The sequence below is a fragment of the Spea bombifrons genome, chromosome 3 (genome assembly GCF_027358695.1).
Source record: "Spea bombifrons isolate aSpeBom1 chromosome 3, aSpeBom1.2.pri, whole genome shotgun sequence".
In the NCBI taxonomy this organism is placed as follows: domain Eukaryota; kingdom Metazoa; phylum Chordata; class Amphibia; order Anura; family Pelobatidae; genus Spea; species Spea bombifrons.
The window spans coordinates 98,887,640-98,908,815 of record NC_071089.1 but is presented as its reverse complement, the minus strand read 5'-3'; the positions used below and the strand labels follow the sequence as shown (position 1 = coordinate 98,908,815).

General features: G+C 39.7%; 1 protein-coding gene across 2 annotated transcripts in view; it reads right to left on the bottom strand.

Moving 5' to 3' along the window:
* Positions 1-3,347: 3,347 nt before the first annotated feature.
* The window catches only part of CUL3 (cullin 3), a 30,458-nt gene continuing 12,629 nt past the window's right edge, over positions 3,348-21,176 (bottom strand). Inside the window, exons 3-16 of one of the 2 annotated variants that reach the window (XM_053460986.1) lie at positions 18,567-18,680; positions 16,211-16,371; positions 15,746-15,860; positions 14,714-14,942; positions 12,998-13,143; positions 11,880-12,056; positions 10,013-10,183; positions 7,862-7,969; positions 7,646-7,770; positions 6,096-6,191; positions 5,207-5,348; positions 4,774-4,960; positions 4,296-4,441; positions 3,348-3,836 (exon numbers count right to left, since the gene is read on the bottom strand). In XM_053460986.1, the coding sequence (XP_053316961.1) occupies positions 3,705-3,836; positions 4,296-4,441; positions 4,774-4,960; positions 5,207-5,348; positions 6,096-6,191; positions 7,646-7,770; positions 7,862-7,969; positions 10,013-10,183; positions 11,880-12,056; positions 12,998-13,143; positions 14,714-14,942; positions 15,746-15,860; positions 16,211-16,371; positions 18,567-18,680 (2,049 nt within the window). In that variant the 3' untranslated portion in view covers positions 3,348-3,704. Of the gene's footprint in view, positions 3,837-4,295; positions 4,442-4,773; positions 4,961-5,206; positions 5,349-6,094; positions 6,192-7,645; positions 7,771-7,861; positions 7,970-10,012; positions 10,184-11,879; positions 12,057-12,997; positions 13,144-14,713; positions 14,943-15,745; positions 15,861-16,210; positions 16,372-18,566; positions 18,681-21,176 lie in introns of both variants that reach the window. The other variant, XM_053460987.1, reaches the window with a different exon arrangement.

The following is a 21,176-nucleotide window of genomic DNA, read 5'->3' as shown; positions in this document are numbered from 1 at the left end:
TGGTCATCTGTTTCCTGGCACTTTAATTTCGGTAGGAATAAGTATCGTATTGATACAAGGAACAAGGAACTTTAGGTAAGATTCTAGGGCTGATTCTGGAGATGGCTTTAACAAACCTAGCAATCCAATGCATTGCCAATCTTTTATTCACAAAGGCCGACAAAGTGGGTATTTGGTCCTTCAGTGTGAATGGACAGAAGCCCTTGTTTAATCCTTCCTGAAGAAATTCAAGGATCAGATGAACTAACATCCAAATCTTGAGATATCTGCATGTTTCCTACTCCGCAGTAGAGACAACTTTACCCGAGAGACCTTGCTGGACTAAAAGGTCCCCTTCAGAAACCATGCCATCAGTTTCAGGCTTTGTGGGTCGGGTACAACACTGGCCCCCTAGGCAGAGGAAAAGGTGGACCTGAGCCATCCTAACCAACTCGAAATACCAAATCCTTCTGGGCTAATCCAGTGCGGTCATAATCACTGATGCCCCTTCCCTTCAGATCTTCTGTAGTAATATTGTAAGCAAAGGCAGTGGATGAAATATATTGTTGTCCGAGCATTTTCTTTTTTCCCCACTTATTCCTTTCCTGGCAAAACTGCCGAGTTCTCAAGACTGCTAGGTCTGATGAGTCTTGATTCCAGCCGCGACATTCAGATGGCAGGGTCAGACTTTGGTGTAAACATAGAAGCATGTGTCTCGCATCCACGGTTCATGCTGTTGGTGTAATAGTGTTGGTGACATTTTCTTCGCAAACTTTTGGCCCCTTAGTACCAATTGAGCATCATTTAAACAGGACAGCCTACCCGAGTATTGTTGCTGACCATGTCCATCCTCATATGACCACCGTGTACCCATCTTCCGATGCTACTTCCAGCAGGATAATGCACCATATCACAAAGCTCACACCCTCTCAAACTGGTTTCTTGAACATGACAATGAGGTCACTGTACTCCGATGGCCTCCACAGTCACAAGATCTCAATCCAATAGAGCACCTTTGGGATGTGGTGGAACGGGAAATTTGCATCATGGATGTGCAGCCAACTGCGTGATGCCATCATGTCCATACGGACGAAAATCTCTGAGGAATGTTTCCAGGACCTTATAGAAAGTATGCCCCAAAGAATGAAGGCATGAAATGCAAGGGGGTCCAACCTGGTATTTATTTTTTTTTGTATTTCAGTGCCTTTTAGGATGTAGTTAGCAGAAAAAGCTAACACAATCTCACCTTTACCGATATACCTGAAAGAATCCTGGAAAACCTTTATAAAGAAAAATAAACTTTAAATTATTCACATAACAGGATACTTTATTATTTTTCAATTACTTTAAGGCTATATAAAAATCTGATCCATGTGAAATGACAAATTAATAGCAAATTAACTAGGAGGGGAAGAAAACATTATTGCAGACAAAAATATACCCAGAAGTCATACACAATAACCAGAGTAATTACAGTCAGTGTCCTAAAGAACAGCAGGTATGTCCAGTTGACGAAGAGCCATAGACTAAAGTGAACACTGGTAAACGCATGACGTGAACAAAATAAATTAAAACCCATTTTCCGTTTGACGCCATTTTTTATATAATCATAATCACAATAAAAAGCGCAGACATTCTTTTAAAGAGCCACTACACCATTATCAGTGTTTTGTATCTTACAGAAAGAAAACAATATTTTAAAAAGATGTGCTGAGAATTTTAGCCAACACTGCATACTTTAATGTTACCTATATTGCATTTTCTCCCAATGCAGTCTCACAGTAGGGAAGGGCGATGTCAATGGCTCTCTCTACAATTAAAGCAACACACACATCTTGTCTATGGATTCACACTGAAATGTCTAACCAATGAAGGCCCATCAACAAGCATCTGTAGCTTGACTGTAATAGGATAAAAAAAAGGATAGAAATCTAAAAACATCTGCTTTTATTAAACAAAATCTATATTAAAGCTTACAAATTTTTGAAGGGACACTCCAGCCACCACTTTAAAGGTATATACTAGCCGATATGTCCCTTTGAATTTATCTGGTGTTCCTTTGGCAAATGCATCCTGCTAAATCGCCCCACTTGCATTTTTGAGACATCTATTGAACGATGAACCTAAATACACAGTGGCATCTGTGGGAGAGTAACACATGGGGTTCCTGAAACGACACCATCAGTATATGCCTTGTGAGATAGCAGTCTCATATGATAAACCTGGAAGATAAAAACTAATTTATTCCAGAGCCTCAGGATTTTGTTTTTAATCATGAATGCGTAAGCGCACACAGTGGTGGTCCACACAAATAAAAAAAAAACACTAATCTGAAACAATTATTGGACAACTCGTCACAGAATGTTTAGACAATTCGGGATTCCTACACATCCCAAGTAAGGTTCCTTTTTTTCTTATATCTGCAGTACGTCTTCAGAAGGGTTACAATCACGACTTGCTCAATGAACAGGCAACCGCAGAATTTAAACATACATTATATGATTCAGGAAAGGGCCATCTGGCACAGATGCAATGGAAGCTTTTATAACATGATCTGTATTCACATAACCAAAGTAATAGGTTATGGGAAAAGAATGAAAGAAAAAACCCCAATTGCTGAAAACAGACATTATAATGTCATAATCTGGAAGAGGGACCTGGCACCGAGACATCCCGTTTAAACTAAAATGATGAGAAGCTGGCACATACATGCTTTACATTTTGCCATTTTGATTGTTTTCATTTATTTTATTTTTATTTTTTTTAAAGTGACCCATAACCTTTTATAAATATTATCTATACGCGAGCATTCATATGGCAAATAATCGTAAATGCAATTTACCTAGTTGGTTTAAATATTTAAAAAAAACACAATTGAAAGAGTGAACTTCACAAGAGAGTGATCTTTTCAAATTGAATCGTACAATCCAAATTTAATAAGGTAACCTTAATTAAAAAGATAAGATATTTAGATGGGTCTGCATGGCTCCACCTCTGCTTTTGTACAACCTGAATTTGTATAAATTTATTACTTCAACATGTTAGAGCCCATCTTCCTCCCACATGATGGGAGTAAATGTACAGTAAATGAGACCCAACAACTCTATAGCAAACATCAAATTGCCACACTTTCTGCTGTGGACCATAGGTAGGCACAGAACGCACCGGTGAGTTGTTATATTTATGCATACTATCGTATTGAAAGCTCATTGATGAAGCTAGCACTCTGTAAAAAATCTTATATCAAATCAAGCAACACTCTAAATAAAGAAAACCATTTCAAAACATGTTTTTTGCCCTCCAAAGAAAAAACAAAAACAAATCAACCCTAGCACATACACATAAACAGACGTACACCACCACTAACATTTGGGAGCAGGGAGTAAAATGCAAACAATTTTATTAACTTGACAGGTTTTCTAAATTTTTATTTATTTTTTTGGGGTGTTTATTCTCTCAGTACAGTATTCAGAGGGAAACAAAATCTGCGCGTTAACAAATCCCCAAAGGAACTGTATATATGATATCTACAAAAGTAATGGTTCAGATGCAGGAGCGTTTCGGCTGTTGACTTTTCTCGTAGGCCCTTTGTGCACGTTCTAGAACACGTACTGTAATTTAATAGGAGATGGCGTTCATATGTTCGTGTAATGATTTAAAAGAACTTCCCAGTTCATGCGAAGGGTATGAAGTCCAAGAGTAAATCAATTTGCAGGACACAATTTCTATGCTACATAGGTGTATACTTTGCGATCTTCAGGTGTTCGTGCTAAATATTCCCGTTCAATAAGTCCTTCAATGCGCTTTTTAATAACAACCGGACTTGGAAGGAACCGGGCCTTCAGCTGCTGTGTTACCTACATTAGAACAAAAAAAAATTTACATTAAAGAAAAAAAAATGCCTATTTATCCAAATTTACAAACTATGTCAATAGCATGAAATATATCAGCATTTAGAAAGAGGTATTTTCTTTTCTGTATTTCCGATTTCCTGCCGATCCCAGCACGTAGTCACGGCATGCTACGCAAATGAAATGCACTCTCCCCAGAAAGAGTTTTAGCTATTAAAAAAACACCCCAAAAAAGTGCAATGTCCCCACACGTCGGAGTGGGCATGGGGACACAGAAGTTTTACAATAGCAGGCAGCCATGGGGGTCTACATTTGCTTATATGACCAATTAAAAATACACATTTCCATACAAAATGTTCCTTCATATAAAAGAATAATTAAACCTTTCCCAGTGACATCTTTAAAGTACGCAATACAGTAAAAATACATAAGTGCAGTAACCACAAAAAATATCCGTTTTATTACCTCTGCTACCAGTACATTGTGCTGCATTTTCTTTCTAGATTTCATAATCCGAACTATAGCAGCTTCTATTTCGTGCTTTCGGTCATCATCAACCTTTTGTCGTGTTTCTTTCCGTTCCGGGTCAGATTCCCCTTGTTTGGCAGCCACTGGAAAACATGAGCATCCAATGTAACAGGCAGTCCATACAGAGGCTCCAGTTCAATTTATGTAAAGCGGTGGCAGATTTCAACAATGAGAAAGAAAGGTTTTGGTACTGGACAACGTTCAGCAAATAGAAATGGAAGTGAAAACTTCTGGTTTTACCATTTACTATGTATAATACTGTTTATATATAACTCCTCATCATATGCATTTCCATTATGCAGAATTTGACATAATGTCCAGTAATAATGGACATTCTCATCAGAACCAGTAGCTACAAAATTCTTCTCTTTTGTATTTCTCTTTAGATTCTCATGCCTGCATTCAAACTACACACCTGTCTGGATCTTAACTCTGTGTAATTTGGAAGTGAACTGGTCATTCACAGTGAACATGTGACCACTCTCGATTTCCTTGGATTTGGGCTCTTTCGTGAGAACTCGTTGGGTGGGTTTGCCACAGGCTAGGGACTGCAGTGCCCTCACTAGCTCTCGCTCTGGGATGTCCGTCTCCTGTTGTATTTCCTGCAGAGAGAATAGAATTTCAGTGTATTCAGTGTACACATCAGTCACACACCTATATGCTTAATGTAAGGAAGCTTCACTTTTCTGATGTATATAAGTGGAACAGACAAGAACAAGGACTGATTTAAAATTCAGGAAAACCAACATGTCTTCGGTTTCAGATAAAATATCCGAAATGTATTCATTTTGTTATATTGTACTGTGAATGCTGCAAATAAGCAAGAGTTTTTTTTTGTTTTTTTTTACCTCAAACGTGTACTTTTCTCTGTTGTTGAAAAGCATTAATATTGTCATTTGAAAGGTGGAGACTTGCAAAATGTGCTTCCGTGTGTTTGAGCCCGTGACCTGGGCACCTCCTACGCCGACCTCTGAGCCATCCTCCTGGTCCAAGAGAGGGAAAACAAACACTCACATTAAACCGCTTCTCTCTCGTTTCACTTTGATCTCCACTGCTGCTGAGTATAAAACCAGAAGATAATGCAGTAAATTATATTAAGTGTAAGTATCCAAATAGTCAATAGTTCACCAGAGCACGATATCGCTCTAAAAGAAGCGAGTGCTCATTTAGGAGCTGGATACTTACCCCCACTTAATATAATTGAATACACGACTTTCTGTTTCTATAGTTTTTTTTTCTCTTTCATATCCTGGAAACATTCATCCCCTGTACTCCCGTGGATAAACTGAGACGTTTTCGTTAACATTCTGTGTGGTTTTAGCGCACCTTCCTATCTGTTTATCTAGTTCTGAGACACTAGAATGTTGGGAGCTGTTGTATTGTCATCTGACTGGGCGCAGCATACATCCTTGGCACTTCATGCAAATATTTTTTATTAACTTACGCAAGAACCATTTATTGATTTAGTTACCTACTTAAGTGTGTTTATACTACTGTAGTCTTAAGTTACAGGTGCTTTTTATCGCCATTACACTCATTTTATTTAGAAAGACAGCATTTTCTGCTCACACCTGTCTAAAACCCAGAGGAAACGGAAGTAGACAGGTTTTGAATCATTATGAATCCCGTGTTATTGCTAAGAAATACTAAGGAATCATCTGGGATCTAAATCTCAGACTGCAATCAACTTAGTATTACATTCGAGAGAAAAAGTTTACACAGAAAAACAAAACTACCTTTTTAATAGGTCCATAAAACGTGGCATTAAGATCAGCTGAGCCCATGTGGTGCTGCAATGTTAGCTGTCGACCACTGTGTTTAGCAAGATAAAACCTATGAGAAAGAAAAGCATGTTTTCACTTAAACTGTATCACCGATAACTACCGCAAGGGCACGCTTAACACACGATCCCGGTAAATAGCAATCTTTAAAAGAACTAAATCTTGTATTAGACATCTCATTTACTGTAGAGCAAATACATAAGCTTATGTTACATACTGAGTTATAAAGATTGAATAGGTATACATATGACTGATCAGCCATAACATTATGACCACCAGCCTAATATTGTGTAGGTTCACCTTTGCCACCAAAACAGCCCTGACCCGTCAAGGCATGGACTCCACTAGACCACTGAAGGTGTGCTGTGGTATCTGGCACCAAGACGTTAGCAGCAAATCCTTTAAGTCCCGTAAGCTGCGAGGTGGGGCCTCCACAGATGCATCTTGGTGCCTTGCATTCTCCAGGTAAGCGACGCACCCGGCCATCCACATGATGTAAAAGGAAATGCGATTCATCATTCCTCCGTGGTCCAGTTCTTCTGCTCACATGCCCACCCTAGGCGCTTTTGGTAGTGGACACGGGTCAGCCGACTGGTCTGCGGCCACGAAGCCCCATATGCGACAAACTGCAATGCACTTTGTGTTCTGACACCTTTCTATCAGAACCAGCATTAACTTTTTTAGCAATCTGAGCTACAGTAGGTTGTCTGCTGGATTTGACCACACTTGCTAGCCTTCGCCCCCCATGTGCATCAATGAGCCTTTGGTGCCCATGACCCTGTCGCCGGTTCAAAGCTTTTCCTTCTTTGGACCACTTTTGATAGGTACTGACCACCGCAAACCAGGAACACCCAAGAAGAGCTGCAGTTTTGGAGATGCTCTTACCCGTTTGTCTAGCCATCAGAGATTGGCCATTGTCAAAGTCACTCAGATCCTTACTCTTGCCCATTTTTCCTGCTTCTAACATCAACTTTGAGGACCAAATGCTCCCTTACTGCCTAATATATCCCACCCGCTGACAGGTGCCCTGATAAGAAGATTATCAGTGTTATTCACTTCACCTGCCAGTGGTCATAACCTTATGGCTGATTGGTGTATATCAATACCACAAACATGACTTCCATGCAGCCATCTTAACTCCAAAAGTTTTACTCTTTTGCCATAATATCTGCCCTATTGTAAGTAGCTGATTGTTGATAATAGGTTCAGGCAGCTTTTGTAAGGTTGGGGAGAGGGGGGAAAAAAGGGATAATATGAGAATAGCTGAATCAGATTCTGCCATATGTTTCAGCACACCCAGGGTAAAAAAAAAATAAAAAAAAAAAAAAAAAAAAAATCAATGATCGCCGAACCAAAAGCACAAACTATAGGTAGTCTTAATAAATTTAGTTCTGCTAAAAGTTGAAAATGCTTACCCGTTTTTTTTTTTACTAGAAACATTTAGCTATATGCATTTCATCACAACGTTCCAGTGACTTACAAATCTATATAAGCTTTGCACAATACCTTCTAAATATTTCAAATGCATGTCTAGGAGCTGGTGGGATGTTACATTTTGGTGTGGCCGACTGCGTAGGCCAATAGCCAGTGGTAAGTACTCTGACAGTGAGATCAACGCCTCCTAAAGCAACCTAAAAATGTAAAGTCAGAGAAACAAATTTTGTGTTGTTTTGAGTAGTGACAAGGTAAAAATGTGTAATGAAGCAAGTAAATAATAAGCACCCCTGTGGTCTGTAAATGCTGCCTGAATTCATCCATAGTGGTGTTTGAGATGCTCATGTCTCTGAACATGCCTTCCAGCTTTGATGTGAACTGACACCCACACTCCGTCTGTAAAAAGAGAATAAACTGTGTTAAAGACACATACTTTTTCATATAAAGATTAATGCTGCTGTCAGTGTACTCAATACTGATATTGTATAACAGGGCTTTGATTTTTATTACCGTATTTGCTCGATTATAAGACAAGGTTTTTTTCCAGAGCAAATGCTCTGAAAAATACCCCTCGTCTTCTAATCGGGGTCGTCTTCTAATCAGACCTCAAATAGAGGTCTGATTATGAGACTAAGATCCAGATCCCCTGCACCGCTGCAGGGGACCTGGATCCTCCTGTCCCCTCCCCCCCATTTAACACCCCCACACACACACACTTACTGGTGCTTCCTGGGCAGCGGGTTGACTTCTACGCGATCCGCGTAGACAACGTCCGCTGCAGCCGGAAGGAGGTGTGGCTAGCAGCGGGGGTTGTCTGCGTCTGTCTCGCATGCCTTCCCCGACTGTCACGGACGCAGACAAACCCCCCGCTGCCAACTCCACCTCCTTCCGGCTGCAGCGGAAGGAGACGTCAACCCGCTGCCCCGGCAATACAGCAGGAAATTGGAAGCACCGGTAAGTAAGTAAGCGTGTGTGTGTGTGTGTGTGTGTGTGTTAAATGGGGGCATAGGGCATTTCTGGAATGCCTTATACCCCTATATGCCACTCTGCCAATAAGGCATTTCAGGAGGCAGAGTGGCGTTAAGGGGGCATTTAATATAGCACTATGCCTCCTGAAATGCCTTATACCTCCCTATATGCCACTCTGCCCCATAATATGCCTTTTAACCCCCTAAATGCCAGAGTGGCATATAGGGGTATAAGGCATTTCTGGAGGCAGAGTGCTCTATACAATGCCATTTAACTCCCTTAATGCCACTCTGCCTCCTGGAATGCCTTATACCTCCCTATATGCCACTCTGCCCCATAATATGCATTTTAACCCCCTAAATGCCAGAATGGGATATAGGGGTATAAGGCATTTCTGGAGGCAGAGTGGCACATAGGGGGTCAAAAGGCATACCATGGGGCACAGTGGCATATAGAGGGTTAAAAGGCATATCATGGGCCACAGTGCCATATTGGTGTGGCAAGCCTGGGGCAGATGTGCGTAACTGGGGGACAGGTTGGAAAATACAAGGAAATAAAAACAAAAAAAAATATTTTTCTCAATCATAGCTTTTATTAAAAAAAAATAGTTTACATGAATAAACATTTACTGGTAAAACTTTTTTCCTTTAGGGTCGTCTTATATTCAGGCTTTTTCTTTTTTTCCTAAGTTAATATTCAGATCTTGGGGGGTCGTCTTATAATCAGGGTCGTCTTATAATCGAGCAAATACGGTATATAGCATTAAACTAGATTAGTGTGCGGGGATCCGGTTAGAACGTTCCCATTTTACGGTCTTTACAGAATCCGGACAACGTGGGTAGCAAATACATAATTCTTTTTCCCGCTGTGACATCCTGGATTTTTGACAATGTCCGCAAGATCATTTAAACACCAGGCACCGCAGGGGTTAATTCCCCCCATGTACTTTTTAGAATGCGTCGCTATAGTAAACCCTTTAAAAAAACTGTCCCCAAACATTCTGTGTGGCTCAGGGGAGAATATCTGATGTGGCATTATTAATTTATAATGAATGTAATCATCCATTCAATATTTAACAGTACAAGGAATTAAGAATATTAATATATGACATACTGCTGTTAATTTGGGTGTCCTGATGGATATTATATCACAGGAAAGGCATAATGTATTTGTTTTATAAACAAATCACTCTGTGTTCTAGAGTTTCCCCCCTGATTTCGTTAAGCTTCAAATAAATGAAAATAAAAACGTTTTGGGAGAAAAAAATGGTTCCTACATTCAAAGAAAATTTGTCGACCCCTGGTGGAGGCCGAATACTTACGAAAGCAATACTTTACATGTTAAAATTAAATTTACAGGATGATGGGCCAATGTATCATTAGTAAGTCAGTTATACTATAGAATTGGTAAGGGGTCTGAATACTTTTTCAAGGCACTGTGTATACACACTAGAGTTTCCACAGGCCTTACCTTCAACTTAGAGATCATATTCTTTTCCGAGTCGTCAGAAACACTTTTATTGGTGAGGAGCCGCCTGGCTAAATGTTGCTTGTAGTAGCGTTCAAACACATCTTTTTCTTGCATGAATCTGAAGAGGACCATTGCCTTATCTAGGATAGATTCAACTTCTTGTTCTGTGAGCTTGAGAACAAAAACAAAAAGAAAAAAAAAACGGTAAAATCAAGTTTATAGGACAGAAAGTTTACAGCTGAAGCTAGAAGATGGCGATACAGCAGGAGCCACGGAGAGCCAGAGCATGGGCCCTCGGGCAGACACGCAGCAGAGGTGTTTATTCACTAAATGATGTATTGGAAGAGCTTTGATATTTTGACTTCCTCACTTCACTTCTCATTATGAAGGACCAACACTGGCAAGTTTCTCCAACAAGATGGGCTGAGTTGGAGAAATGTTTAATGAATTAAATGGCTGAAGACACATTCTATTACGTATAATAAAATTGGGCATATTCCTCCAGAGTCCAGCCAAATTCTTCTTACAGCAGAAGCTCATTGGGGGGTTGGACATCAATATAACATACAGCGACGTTAAATCCACAACTCTCCCTTTAGTTCGGCATCTTAGTTCGGCTCTCCAGCGCATGCTTATGCCCTAGCAATTAGACAACTTGTGAAATCTGTCTTTGCCCATCGGACACATTAGCGAACAGCTTGTTTGGGCTACATAACTAGCTTATCCAGTAGGTTGAATGATAATGGCAAGATACATAATGGGGGGGTGTTATTAACAAATAATGCAGTAAAGCCTCCAATGAGAATTCTGTAAGTCATCATCATTTCTCTTTTCCGTGCTGTTCCATGTAAAATACGCTGAAGAACTCTTAACTGCTGCCGTTATGCCACACGGCAATTAAGTATACCACACATAGGCAAAACATATAAATAAGGATTATTTCTGGATGTAAATGGATTGCATGATCAGAAACAGCATGGGTTTACTACAGGTATATCTTGTAAAACCAACAATTTTTCTTGACTGGTTGACTAAAATAGACCAGGGAGGACGTGTTGATAAATGCCTTACTGAAATATAGTACAGGCTATGACACTGTCTCTCAATCTTTGGATGCCAAAATATTTGAATGGATAAGACAACGGTTGGATGACAGGAGTCTTGTTACTAATGGGGTTCCTCAGGGATCAGTACTGGCATGTCTTCTTACAGATGATACAAAGGTCTGGAACAAGGTGGCAAGTGATTTCGGTAAATTAGAAGAATGGTCGAGCGTGTGGCTGCTGCAGTTTAATGTAAAATAATGCACTTGGGACGTACAAATCCCGCAGCAGAATATGGAGATGGGCAGACTGCTCTGCTAGTGACAACTGAAGACAGGGACTAAGTAATTGTTTCCGACGACTTTAAGGTAAGTAGATAAAGAAATAGAGTGTTGGAAAAAGCAAGCAGGGTGCTAGGTTCCATAGCAATAGGTATTGGTAGCAGGAAGAGGGAGGTCGTCAAGCCAATCTACAGATCTCTGGGTGTAAATGTATGTACTTGGCCACTTGGTAAGGGAGTCATCTCAGGTCAATGTAGAGCAAAGCATCAGCACAAAACATCTTCATTACAGATTACTTTTTATCTTTAAACCATCAGCAGATGCTAAAGCTACGAAGACAAGTAATAGCATGCACTGACAGATGCATTTCTTTTAATTTACTATTGCTCAGATTTACTTTTCTCTTTCAACAGGTACAACGTAAACATATGCCCCCCCATCCAGTCCGTATAAGTGTCTACATCATTTTTACACCTCCCAGCATCAGCAAAAAACATTTTGTATAATAAACTAAACCAATGTAGTTACTGCTCTGATACTTACCCCTTTGACTCCCTTTTTAAGCTTATCATCGATAAATAAAGAAAGGTATTCAGGGGACCTAGAGTTGAGATTAAGAAAGTACTCAAAATCGCCGGCAATTGTTTGCTTGAAAAGGCGATCGTTGCTGAACGATTCCTGAAGAAAGCGGTCAAATCGGCTTTTTAAGTCGAGAAGCCCCTAAGGAATAGGAGGGAACAGCAAGAGATCTTAGTTAATATTTTCAATCCATAAAAGTAATCAACTGTTTAAAATGTGTGAAACTGAGCTTTGTTTCACATTTTAATGTTTGTCATATATGCTTTTTAGAATATTTTCCAATCTGTGTTTATACTGCTAACACACTTTAATTCAGAACTTCCGAGCTTCTACTAAGTATAGACTAGTATCTTTTCTAAGGTACTTGCAATGAAAAATATTACATGGGATAACGTAGAAGACGAATCCCCTGGGAAATATACTATTAGGGCTAAACATGTCAAATAAGCATTTCATAGATTTTCACACTGCTGTGATAAATACACAAAAACGGTGCTTGCGCATCTTTTCATGAACACATTTAAAGATTTGCCTTTTCCCTACATTAATTCAGGTGATGAAATGTAAGCTTACTGGCCAATCACAATGTGTTTATTTAAGCAGGTAAAGGGACAGTATACTGACAGCACAACTAAAGAAGTAAACGTGTTAAAGTACTCCGAGTACTTTAATATGCATTCTTGAATGAGGGAAATGCGCACCTTCCCGAGGTAGAAGCGGCCTTCCTTCTATGTGGGCCAACAATATCTTCTGCCAAACAGTCAATGGGACTGCTTTCTGCGCATGCACACAGGGATCTAAACAGATGCCCACCTGCAGTATTTGCTAAGCCAGTGCTGGAGCTGACCGGAGGCAGCAAGTGCATGGAGTACCTTCACGGAATATAGCTGGTGGAGCGGAGTGGGGAAAATACATATGGGGGTATTCTGCAAAATCCCCCAGGCGTTTGCAAGCGAGACACTGTGAAAATCTAAAGGGAGTACTGAGCTATCAGCGTTAAAGTGAATATGATAGCTGGAGTGCCCCTTTAATTGCAAAAACACCAATACACGGAAAGCACAATGAACATAACTTTAGCCTACCTGGATATAGTCGACTGGGTTCTTGCCTTCACCCTCTTCAGAAACCAGGGCTTTGCCTTGTTCTCTAAGATACAAACTCATACACTCACACATTGTCTTCAAGCCATTGGGAACTCGACTGAACAACTTGTACATGCAGGCGAGATCTGTTAAAAATAAAATGGTATATTAAAATATGTTGAAACTGAAACAAAATATGCTTGGCACGAAAGAAAATTGAATGGGTTATCTAAATGAAGAATACCTAAAAATAATAAACACGAAATGAAAGGTTGTAATAATAAAAATTTCCCAAATCTATTAAAACATTTTTTGAGTGATCAGTTGTCCCTCTGCAGCATGTAACCCAACCTTTATACAACTGGGTAAACAATCATTAGCTCCCCAGCCATAGCGTTATACCCTTTAATTATTGTAAAGACACCGACTAGATTATAACCTCGCAAGAGCAGGACCCTCTTCTCCTTTGCACCAGTTTGTCACTGTATGTGTTTATAAATTGTTCTAATGAATGTAACAGTGCTGCGGAACCGGACGGCGCTTTATAAATAAATGTAATGTAAGGAATAAATATGCAACCTGTTGCTAGACGTCCGATAAGAACCATTTGGCCCATCTAGTCTGCTGACTATGTAAACAAAGAAAAAAGGTGCAAGTTCCCCTTTTAACACAATTCAATCTCTAAATATCTATGTGGCAAAATATGGCTTCATCTGCATGGTTTGAATGTTGTGTCAATCATAACAAATGTCTTGTATGGTTTTACATACACTCACTGGCCACTTTATTAGGTGCACCTTGCTAGTATCAGGTTGAACCCCCTTTTGCCTTCAGAACTGCCTTCATTTGCTGCAGATTTCTTGGCTGTGCATCCATGATGCGAATCTCCCCTTGCACCACAGCCCAAAGGTGCTCTATTGGATTGAGATCTGGTGTCTGTGGAGATCATTGGAGTTCAGTGACCTCATTCTCATGTTCAAGAAACCAGTTTGAGATGATGTGAGCTTTGTGACATTTTTCTGCTGGAAGTAGCCATCAGAAGATGGGTGCACTGTGGTCATAAAGGGATGGACATGGTCAGCAACAATACTCAGGTAGGCTGTCGTTTTTAAATGATGCTCAATTGGTGCCAAGGGGCCCAAAGTGTGCCAAGAAAATGTCCTCGGTTTCCTGTTCTTAGCTGACATGAGTGGCACTCGGTGTGGTCTTCTGCTGCTGTAGCCCATCTGCTTCAAGGTTCAACGTGTTGTATGTTCAGAGATGGTATTCTGCATACCTTGGTTGTAACGAGTGGTTTAGTTACTTTTGCCTATCTGTCATCTCGAACCAGTCTGCCCATTCTCCGCAACTCCCGCTCACTGTATAGTTTCTCTTTTTTAGGCCATTCTCTGTAAACCCTAGAGATGGTTGTGTGTGAAAATCACAGTAGATAAGCAGTTTCTGAAATACTCAGACCAGCCTGTCCAGCACCAACAACCATGCCACGTTCAAAGTCACTACAATCCCCTTCCTTCTCCATTCTGATGCTCGTTTTGAACTTCAAGTTGTCTTGACCACGTCCACATGCCTAAATGCATTGAGTTGCTGCCATGTGATTGGCTGATTAGCTATTTGTGTTAACAAGCAATTCAACAGGAGTACCTAATAAAGTGCCCAGTGAGGGTATATATGAAGTCAAAAAGCATGTGTGTATGTGTTTAACATGTGCAAGCCTACCTTCTGTCTTCCCATTTTTTAGCATATGAACTAGCCCAGAGTTCTCCATCTCCACTATGGTTTTCATGTGTTTAGAGATGAGTTCCCTTTCTACGACCTTTACAATGGGCTCCTCTGTAGACTTGTCTAAACAGTGCATCACTCTTTCAATTTCTTCATTTATTCTAGCTTCTACTTTCTTTATATACACGGATGCACTATTTTCAGCTAAAAACTTCTGGCTCTCCATCTGTGAGGAAGCAAATAGCAAAAGCCTTCATGAGATAAAACCTACAAGCAATGAAATCTAACAATCTTACAAGAAAACAGACTAAGAAGCCTTCCCAGACTATACTTCAGGGCGTCTAGTTTTAATAATAATATTGACCATATCCGCCAACGACAATACCACGTGTGTGCAAATAGCTTTTTTTTAATTGAAATGTCTAACATAATACATAGGCCCAAAGCATTAAATAAAAAGGGTTGCACTGCTATATAGTGGTCTCCCAGATCATAAGTATAATCATATTATTGATATTCATATTTTTATTAGTAGTATTAATATCAATACTATATTAATATTCTTAATATTAGAATCAATATTCATAATAGTGGCATTTTAATTGGGAAATATTTAGGTTATACAAGTTGTCTCGCCAGTAAAAAAAAATTAAAAAAAAACACATATAACACATACACACTATATACACACATATATACACAAATATGGCCAGTTACTGTTCATTTAAATGGGTAGCTGGATCACTATAGAATGCATAATTAGTGAGAATATCTTAAGAATCATTTTTTGCAGCACTGAAAAGATCAACATAAATGTTATACATAACATAGTAACATAGTTTGTAAGGTTGAAAAAAGACCTAAGTCCATCAAGTATGGACTTAGATAACTTACATAAGTTATACATATACACTGTTCCATTACTACCACTACAAAAACACTAAAAACACTACAAAAACATGTACACGTTGCACTTAGCAACACTGTTCTCGAAAATTACTTATTTCAATATCCTGAAACAGGTCTTACCTGGAAGAACTCCGCTGACATTTCCAAAAACGGAGCCTCAAAATCTTCTTCGTAGACTGACCTTCCTTCCAGCCCAAGAATCATTAACATCTGGCAAGCGTTTCTTATAGCACCTCTGTCACACAAAAAATAAAAATAAAAAAGTTTAGGAGCCAGACAGATTATTTTAGGAATCAGAAAGGGACTCCATAATACAGATCAGTATAAAATAGTATTGAAACGTAGCTCAACTTTTGGGACCCATGGCTCCCGGGACCCTGAGATTTGTCTATTCGTTTACACTTGATAATATTTCAGTAACCTTGTAGATCACTACGAGGCAGAACTGACGTTTTACATGAGCTTTGCCAGACAGGACGCGGAAGCAATTCTCCTGAGCAGCGGAAAATCATGACAAAAGAAATTTGCTTCACCCAGAGAGCTGAAAAAGACACAGAGACATTCAGATCTGAAGGACATACTCACCTGTCCACCACTTCTCCTTTCCGTTCCCTCGCAATCATGTCCAACAAGGTCTGCCTCAGGTGGTCTCTTATACAGCCATAGCGCACGACCTGATCACGGAATATTATCAGTCCCAAATTGTAGACATTTTCAACATTGTTCTGCTGAACATATACCCGATCCTGGAAACAAAGAAAGAGAAGCTCAGTGAGTACACAAAATCAAGTGCTATGGCAGACTAACAATTTTGGCCATACCCAGACAGACATTTACACGGTGGAACAGATCCAATCTACCAGCGTTTGTTTAGGCCAGGACTAAGTGAATATGTATGGTAGTACATAGTGTTTTTGTGAATTATGTGCATATTAATCAAACTCATATAATACTAAAAAAGTTATCCGTATAGGCATTTCGTACTTTTGATTATACTTTTCAAAATGTTTTTATGTGGTATTCATTCTTCGAGCCTAATTCTGGAGGTCTTGACTTCTGTTTATGGAAGTAGTCACGTTATTAGAATTTAAATGGAGCCAAAAAAGTCTAAGCATGGTAAATAATGGGGGATAAACAGATTGTGGTCATGCTTATCACACTATAAAATGTTTTATATACAGACACTCGCATCCTAGGGCTATATATAAAGCATTGGATTATGGGCTCGACAAATCCCAGGCGCCAGGTCGCCATGGCAAATAGAAATAACTTTCTGGTGCCTGGGATGTATGCCTGGTACTGGTGTATGAGGCCCGGTCTGGCCCCCTGCTTGGTCAGTGAGTGTGTGTGTTGTGTTATAGCATGTGTGTATATTTTATGTATAGTGTTTGTGTGTCAGTGTATGTTGTTGGATAATATGGTCACGTGTATAAGAGTGTGGTAACGTGTAAGAGCGTAATGGTGTTGTGTGTGTTACTGTGCGTATGTCAGCATATAGTGTTAGAATGTTTGTGCATTAGTGTCTGTTAACGTATGGTGTTAGAGTGTGTGTCAGAGAGAGTACGTTTGTTACAATGTAGTTAGCGATTCATATTTATCAGCTAATATACTATCAGTTAATATATTGATTTAAGTTTATGAATATACATTTGCCAAATATTGATCAATACTTTATTTAAAGCTTTTTTCTACTTGTTACATATATGTTGTGAGAGTTTTATCACTGTGCAGGTCATGGTATAGGACCACCACAATACAGATGATCTTTTAGGTGTTGTGTCTGTGCCAAGCAATAGCCCCAGGCATCACTAAGTATCACAAGCTGTGCACATAAGAGAATGCTCTGCCCATCTTTTCTTTACTTACAACTTGCTTACATTATATATTCTATAAGGCCACAGCATTCGCTTATTTAGATCATCTGGAATTATATGAATGATATAAATTACTACAGGGAGTAGAATGAGCCCCCAGGGACTAAGACAGCAATAAGCAGTCAATGAGGAGCAGGAAAATGATCCTTCCACTAACTGCATGCAGCGTTCGGCAGAGCCAGGTCCAGAGCCGACTGCAGGAGAGTTCCTCACGCACAGGGACATTAATTCTCCTGCAGGGCATTTAGTTGGGGGATACTGCAGAATCCTCTGTGCATTTGCAAACCACACCACACAAAAATGAAAAGGGACCACAAAGAAACTCATATGAATTAAAGTGCATAGGATGACTGAAGTGTCCCTCTGTATGTAGCCTCCAAGACAGGTCTACGAGCGCCATAACTGAAACCAGATATATCCCCCAACTGCAGCTTTGTGCAATTTTAGGATACCAGTAGGGCCAGACAAGTAGTCTTGATGTAGAAGATGGTCTGTGGGGAGCATTGCAGCCTTGACTCCATATATTATCACACTTGTGTCCAGTTCTATAATGTTTCTGTTATGCATTCTCCAAGCTTTACACTTTTTGTCCCCTTTGCATTTCAACGTTTACTGCGTTCTTCATAGGAAAACCCCTTCAGGGTACGCCATCCAACGAATAATATATCTGGGCTCATTAATGTTTCATACAGAGCATTTGGATGACAAAAAGGACTTAATTGACCTTCAGTATAAAGTCCAAAAGATTATGAAGCCATAGCAGAAAGCAGCTGGTGCATTCAAGGCATCCCCATGCAACTGCAGCAGCTATGCAGAAACAGTAACCCTTTAACAGCTAGACAATATCCTACACGATTATTTCTCATCAGTTTATGTTTGGTAACGGACAGATTTCACAAGAAATCAAGACGTTTGAGGGTGTATGCAACGATAATGCTTGGTCAGTAAGGTTCTTTCACTAAAGCCTCGGAAAAGGTTTGTAAAGGAAATATGTTCTAACAGACAGATATAAAGGTAAGTTCTGTGACACTCATACTTCCAGAAAGCAGGTACTTGGAAAAACTCACCATATACATGAGAATGTCTCTAATCATCACCATGGCCGTTTGGTGGTCATTCCAAGCTTGATTGAGGGTCTGCAAGAAGTTGTTGTTGAGAGAATTTAACACATCTTCCCGGACCTGTTCCACAAAAAAGGAAAAAAGAAAATACGTGGACATTGAGTAAATGCAAACTCATGAGTGGACTAACTAAGAAGTACATAAAAGTGGCGTTCCATCAAAAAATACATTTTTTAAAAACAGTTTTTACATTTACAAGTTCACTGTAAATGGCTGTCCAGCTGTCTGTTGTCACTACACGCTACTTATATGCATGCAAATAAGCATCAGATCTTATATAAAAAGTAGTGACGTTTCAAAAGGACTGCATTATAATCTTGCTCAGCCTTCCTCAATTGTACAGTTTAAAAAAGATATATAGATATATATACACAGACACATTGAACACACTAAATGAGGTGTATTTCTTCACCTTCCCACTGGGAAAGACATTGAAATAGTACGGCTACAAGTTACTATTACGTCTTTTCTAAATTAATGTAGAGAAGGAGAAAAGTTGTTTTCTTTGATTAAATGATAAATGCAATTTTAACAAAAGCCATCATTTACCCCACAGCAATCCAGCGAACTGTACAATAAGATTATTGGGTTGGTATGGAGTGAGCCACAGATATGTTAAAAGGGGATCTCCCACCAGTCATTTTTATCGCTAGCATCAAATTAGCACATTTTCAGATTTCGCTTTTTTTTTTAAATCCATTTTTTTGCATATTATGTTTTCAGGCAACTGCACACTAGTCACTTGTGTGTTTTTTAGCTCTGTTATCATTGCCCAGTCTACTTAGACAAATAGCCACAGGCAGCATGATGAGCCAGGGTAAGAGAATGGCTTGGTCTTAATCACCAAGTTGCACACTCTAATCAATGGAAGACTATGGCAGAATGGACTACATTAGCATTGCCATAAATAATCAACCAAAAGTGACAACATGGGCAGCAAAGAGGTGTGATTAAGGAAGTTTATTGGAACATTGTGTCCCTGACAGCACTACTAAAGAAGAACGCAGGTTAAAGTAGTCAAAGAGCAGCCTGGAGGTAAGCATATCACGTGAAGTCATATCTGTTCGCCTGACATATCGCGCACAGAAAATAGCTGGGGAAGAGACCAAATGTATATGGGGATGCTGGAAAATCCCTGATGCGTTGGCATAGTGAAGAATTCAATGAAATGTTCATTTAAAGCAGGGCTCGACAAACCCCATGCGCCAGAACACCATGGCAACTAGAAACAACTTCCAGAGTTTTGCAGCAGGGCTACCATCCTGAACCTGGCACCCTATGCTTTCCTGTGGGGGGCGTAGAGTAGTGGCTACCGTGAGGCTCCCAGCACGGTCCCATAGGGGGGTCTCACACCAGTTGCCTCGCCATGCCCCTGCAGGAGAGCATAGGGTGCCGGGTTCATGATGGCAGAAGATAGACAGCAGCGAGGCTGGTCTCCACGAGGAGAGGGAGGGTGAGTGTGTATACTATAGTGTCAGTTCAGCTTCCTCACTGTAGAACCAGATTCTGTGTGTGTCCATAGTGTTTGACTGTGTATTTTTATGTATGTGTAGCGCTAGCCGGTGTGTGTGTATAAGAGTGTGGTGCTAGAGTGTATGGTGTTTATGTTACAGTATGACATTAGCACGAGTATGTATGTCAGCATTTAGTGTTAGCGTGTGTGTGTGTATTAATGTGTATGTACATGAACATAGAATGTTAGCGTGTGTGTTACTGTAAGGTGTTAAGTGTAATGCATGGTGTTATGTAAATGTATGTTAGTGTATAGCAAGGCTTGACAAACTCTGGGCACCAGGAAAATAAAAATATGATTAGGAAAGAAAGAAAACTTTTTTGGTTGGCTTCTAGATGCAAATCAAATTTGGCGACCCCTGAGACCATAATACATAAAGCTTTCTCGTCCTTTCACCCATAATCATATGCTGCACACTAATCTCAGCAACTTTGTTGATTTCTTCTGCTCCCAGTCTGCATTCTATTACACTATACATTACTTACCTTTACAACAGTTTGGATTTTCATCTGGTGTATACATTTCTAAGCACCAGGCTCCTTTAGAAGATATTTCCGTTGACTAGTTCTGTCCTTGGATCAAGCCACATTTACTCAAATAAGGTATACACAATTATTTACAAAGCTCACACTAAAAGGCTGGTGGGAAAGCAAACCTTAGCGGTAAGTAAGAAGAATCTGACACATGTATGACCAGGCCTGTCAAGGACGCGTTTCAAACACCGGTCACCCAGGTTAATAATCAGCATAATGCTCATGGCCTAAACCAAAAGCACAACAGGAACGCCTAATGGTAATCTACTGAAGTCTCGAATTGCTCGCAAAGGCATGAGGCTCAGAATTAGAAATGAGCTGAGCCATACACACTCATTCTGTTTATTTACATGTAATAAAAAAGCAATTAATAGAAATAGAACATAAGTGTAAAACTAACAATTTTGGATGTCACTTTGTAAAATCCATATATATAGTACTAGCCAGTTTGCATAAAGAACAGTTTTCCAGATGAATAAAATGTAAGAAGCTGTATGACAACTGTTGTAG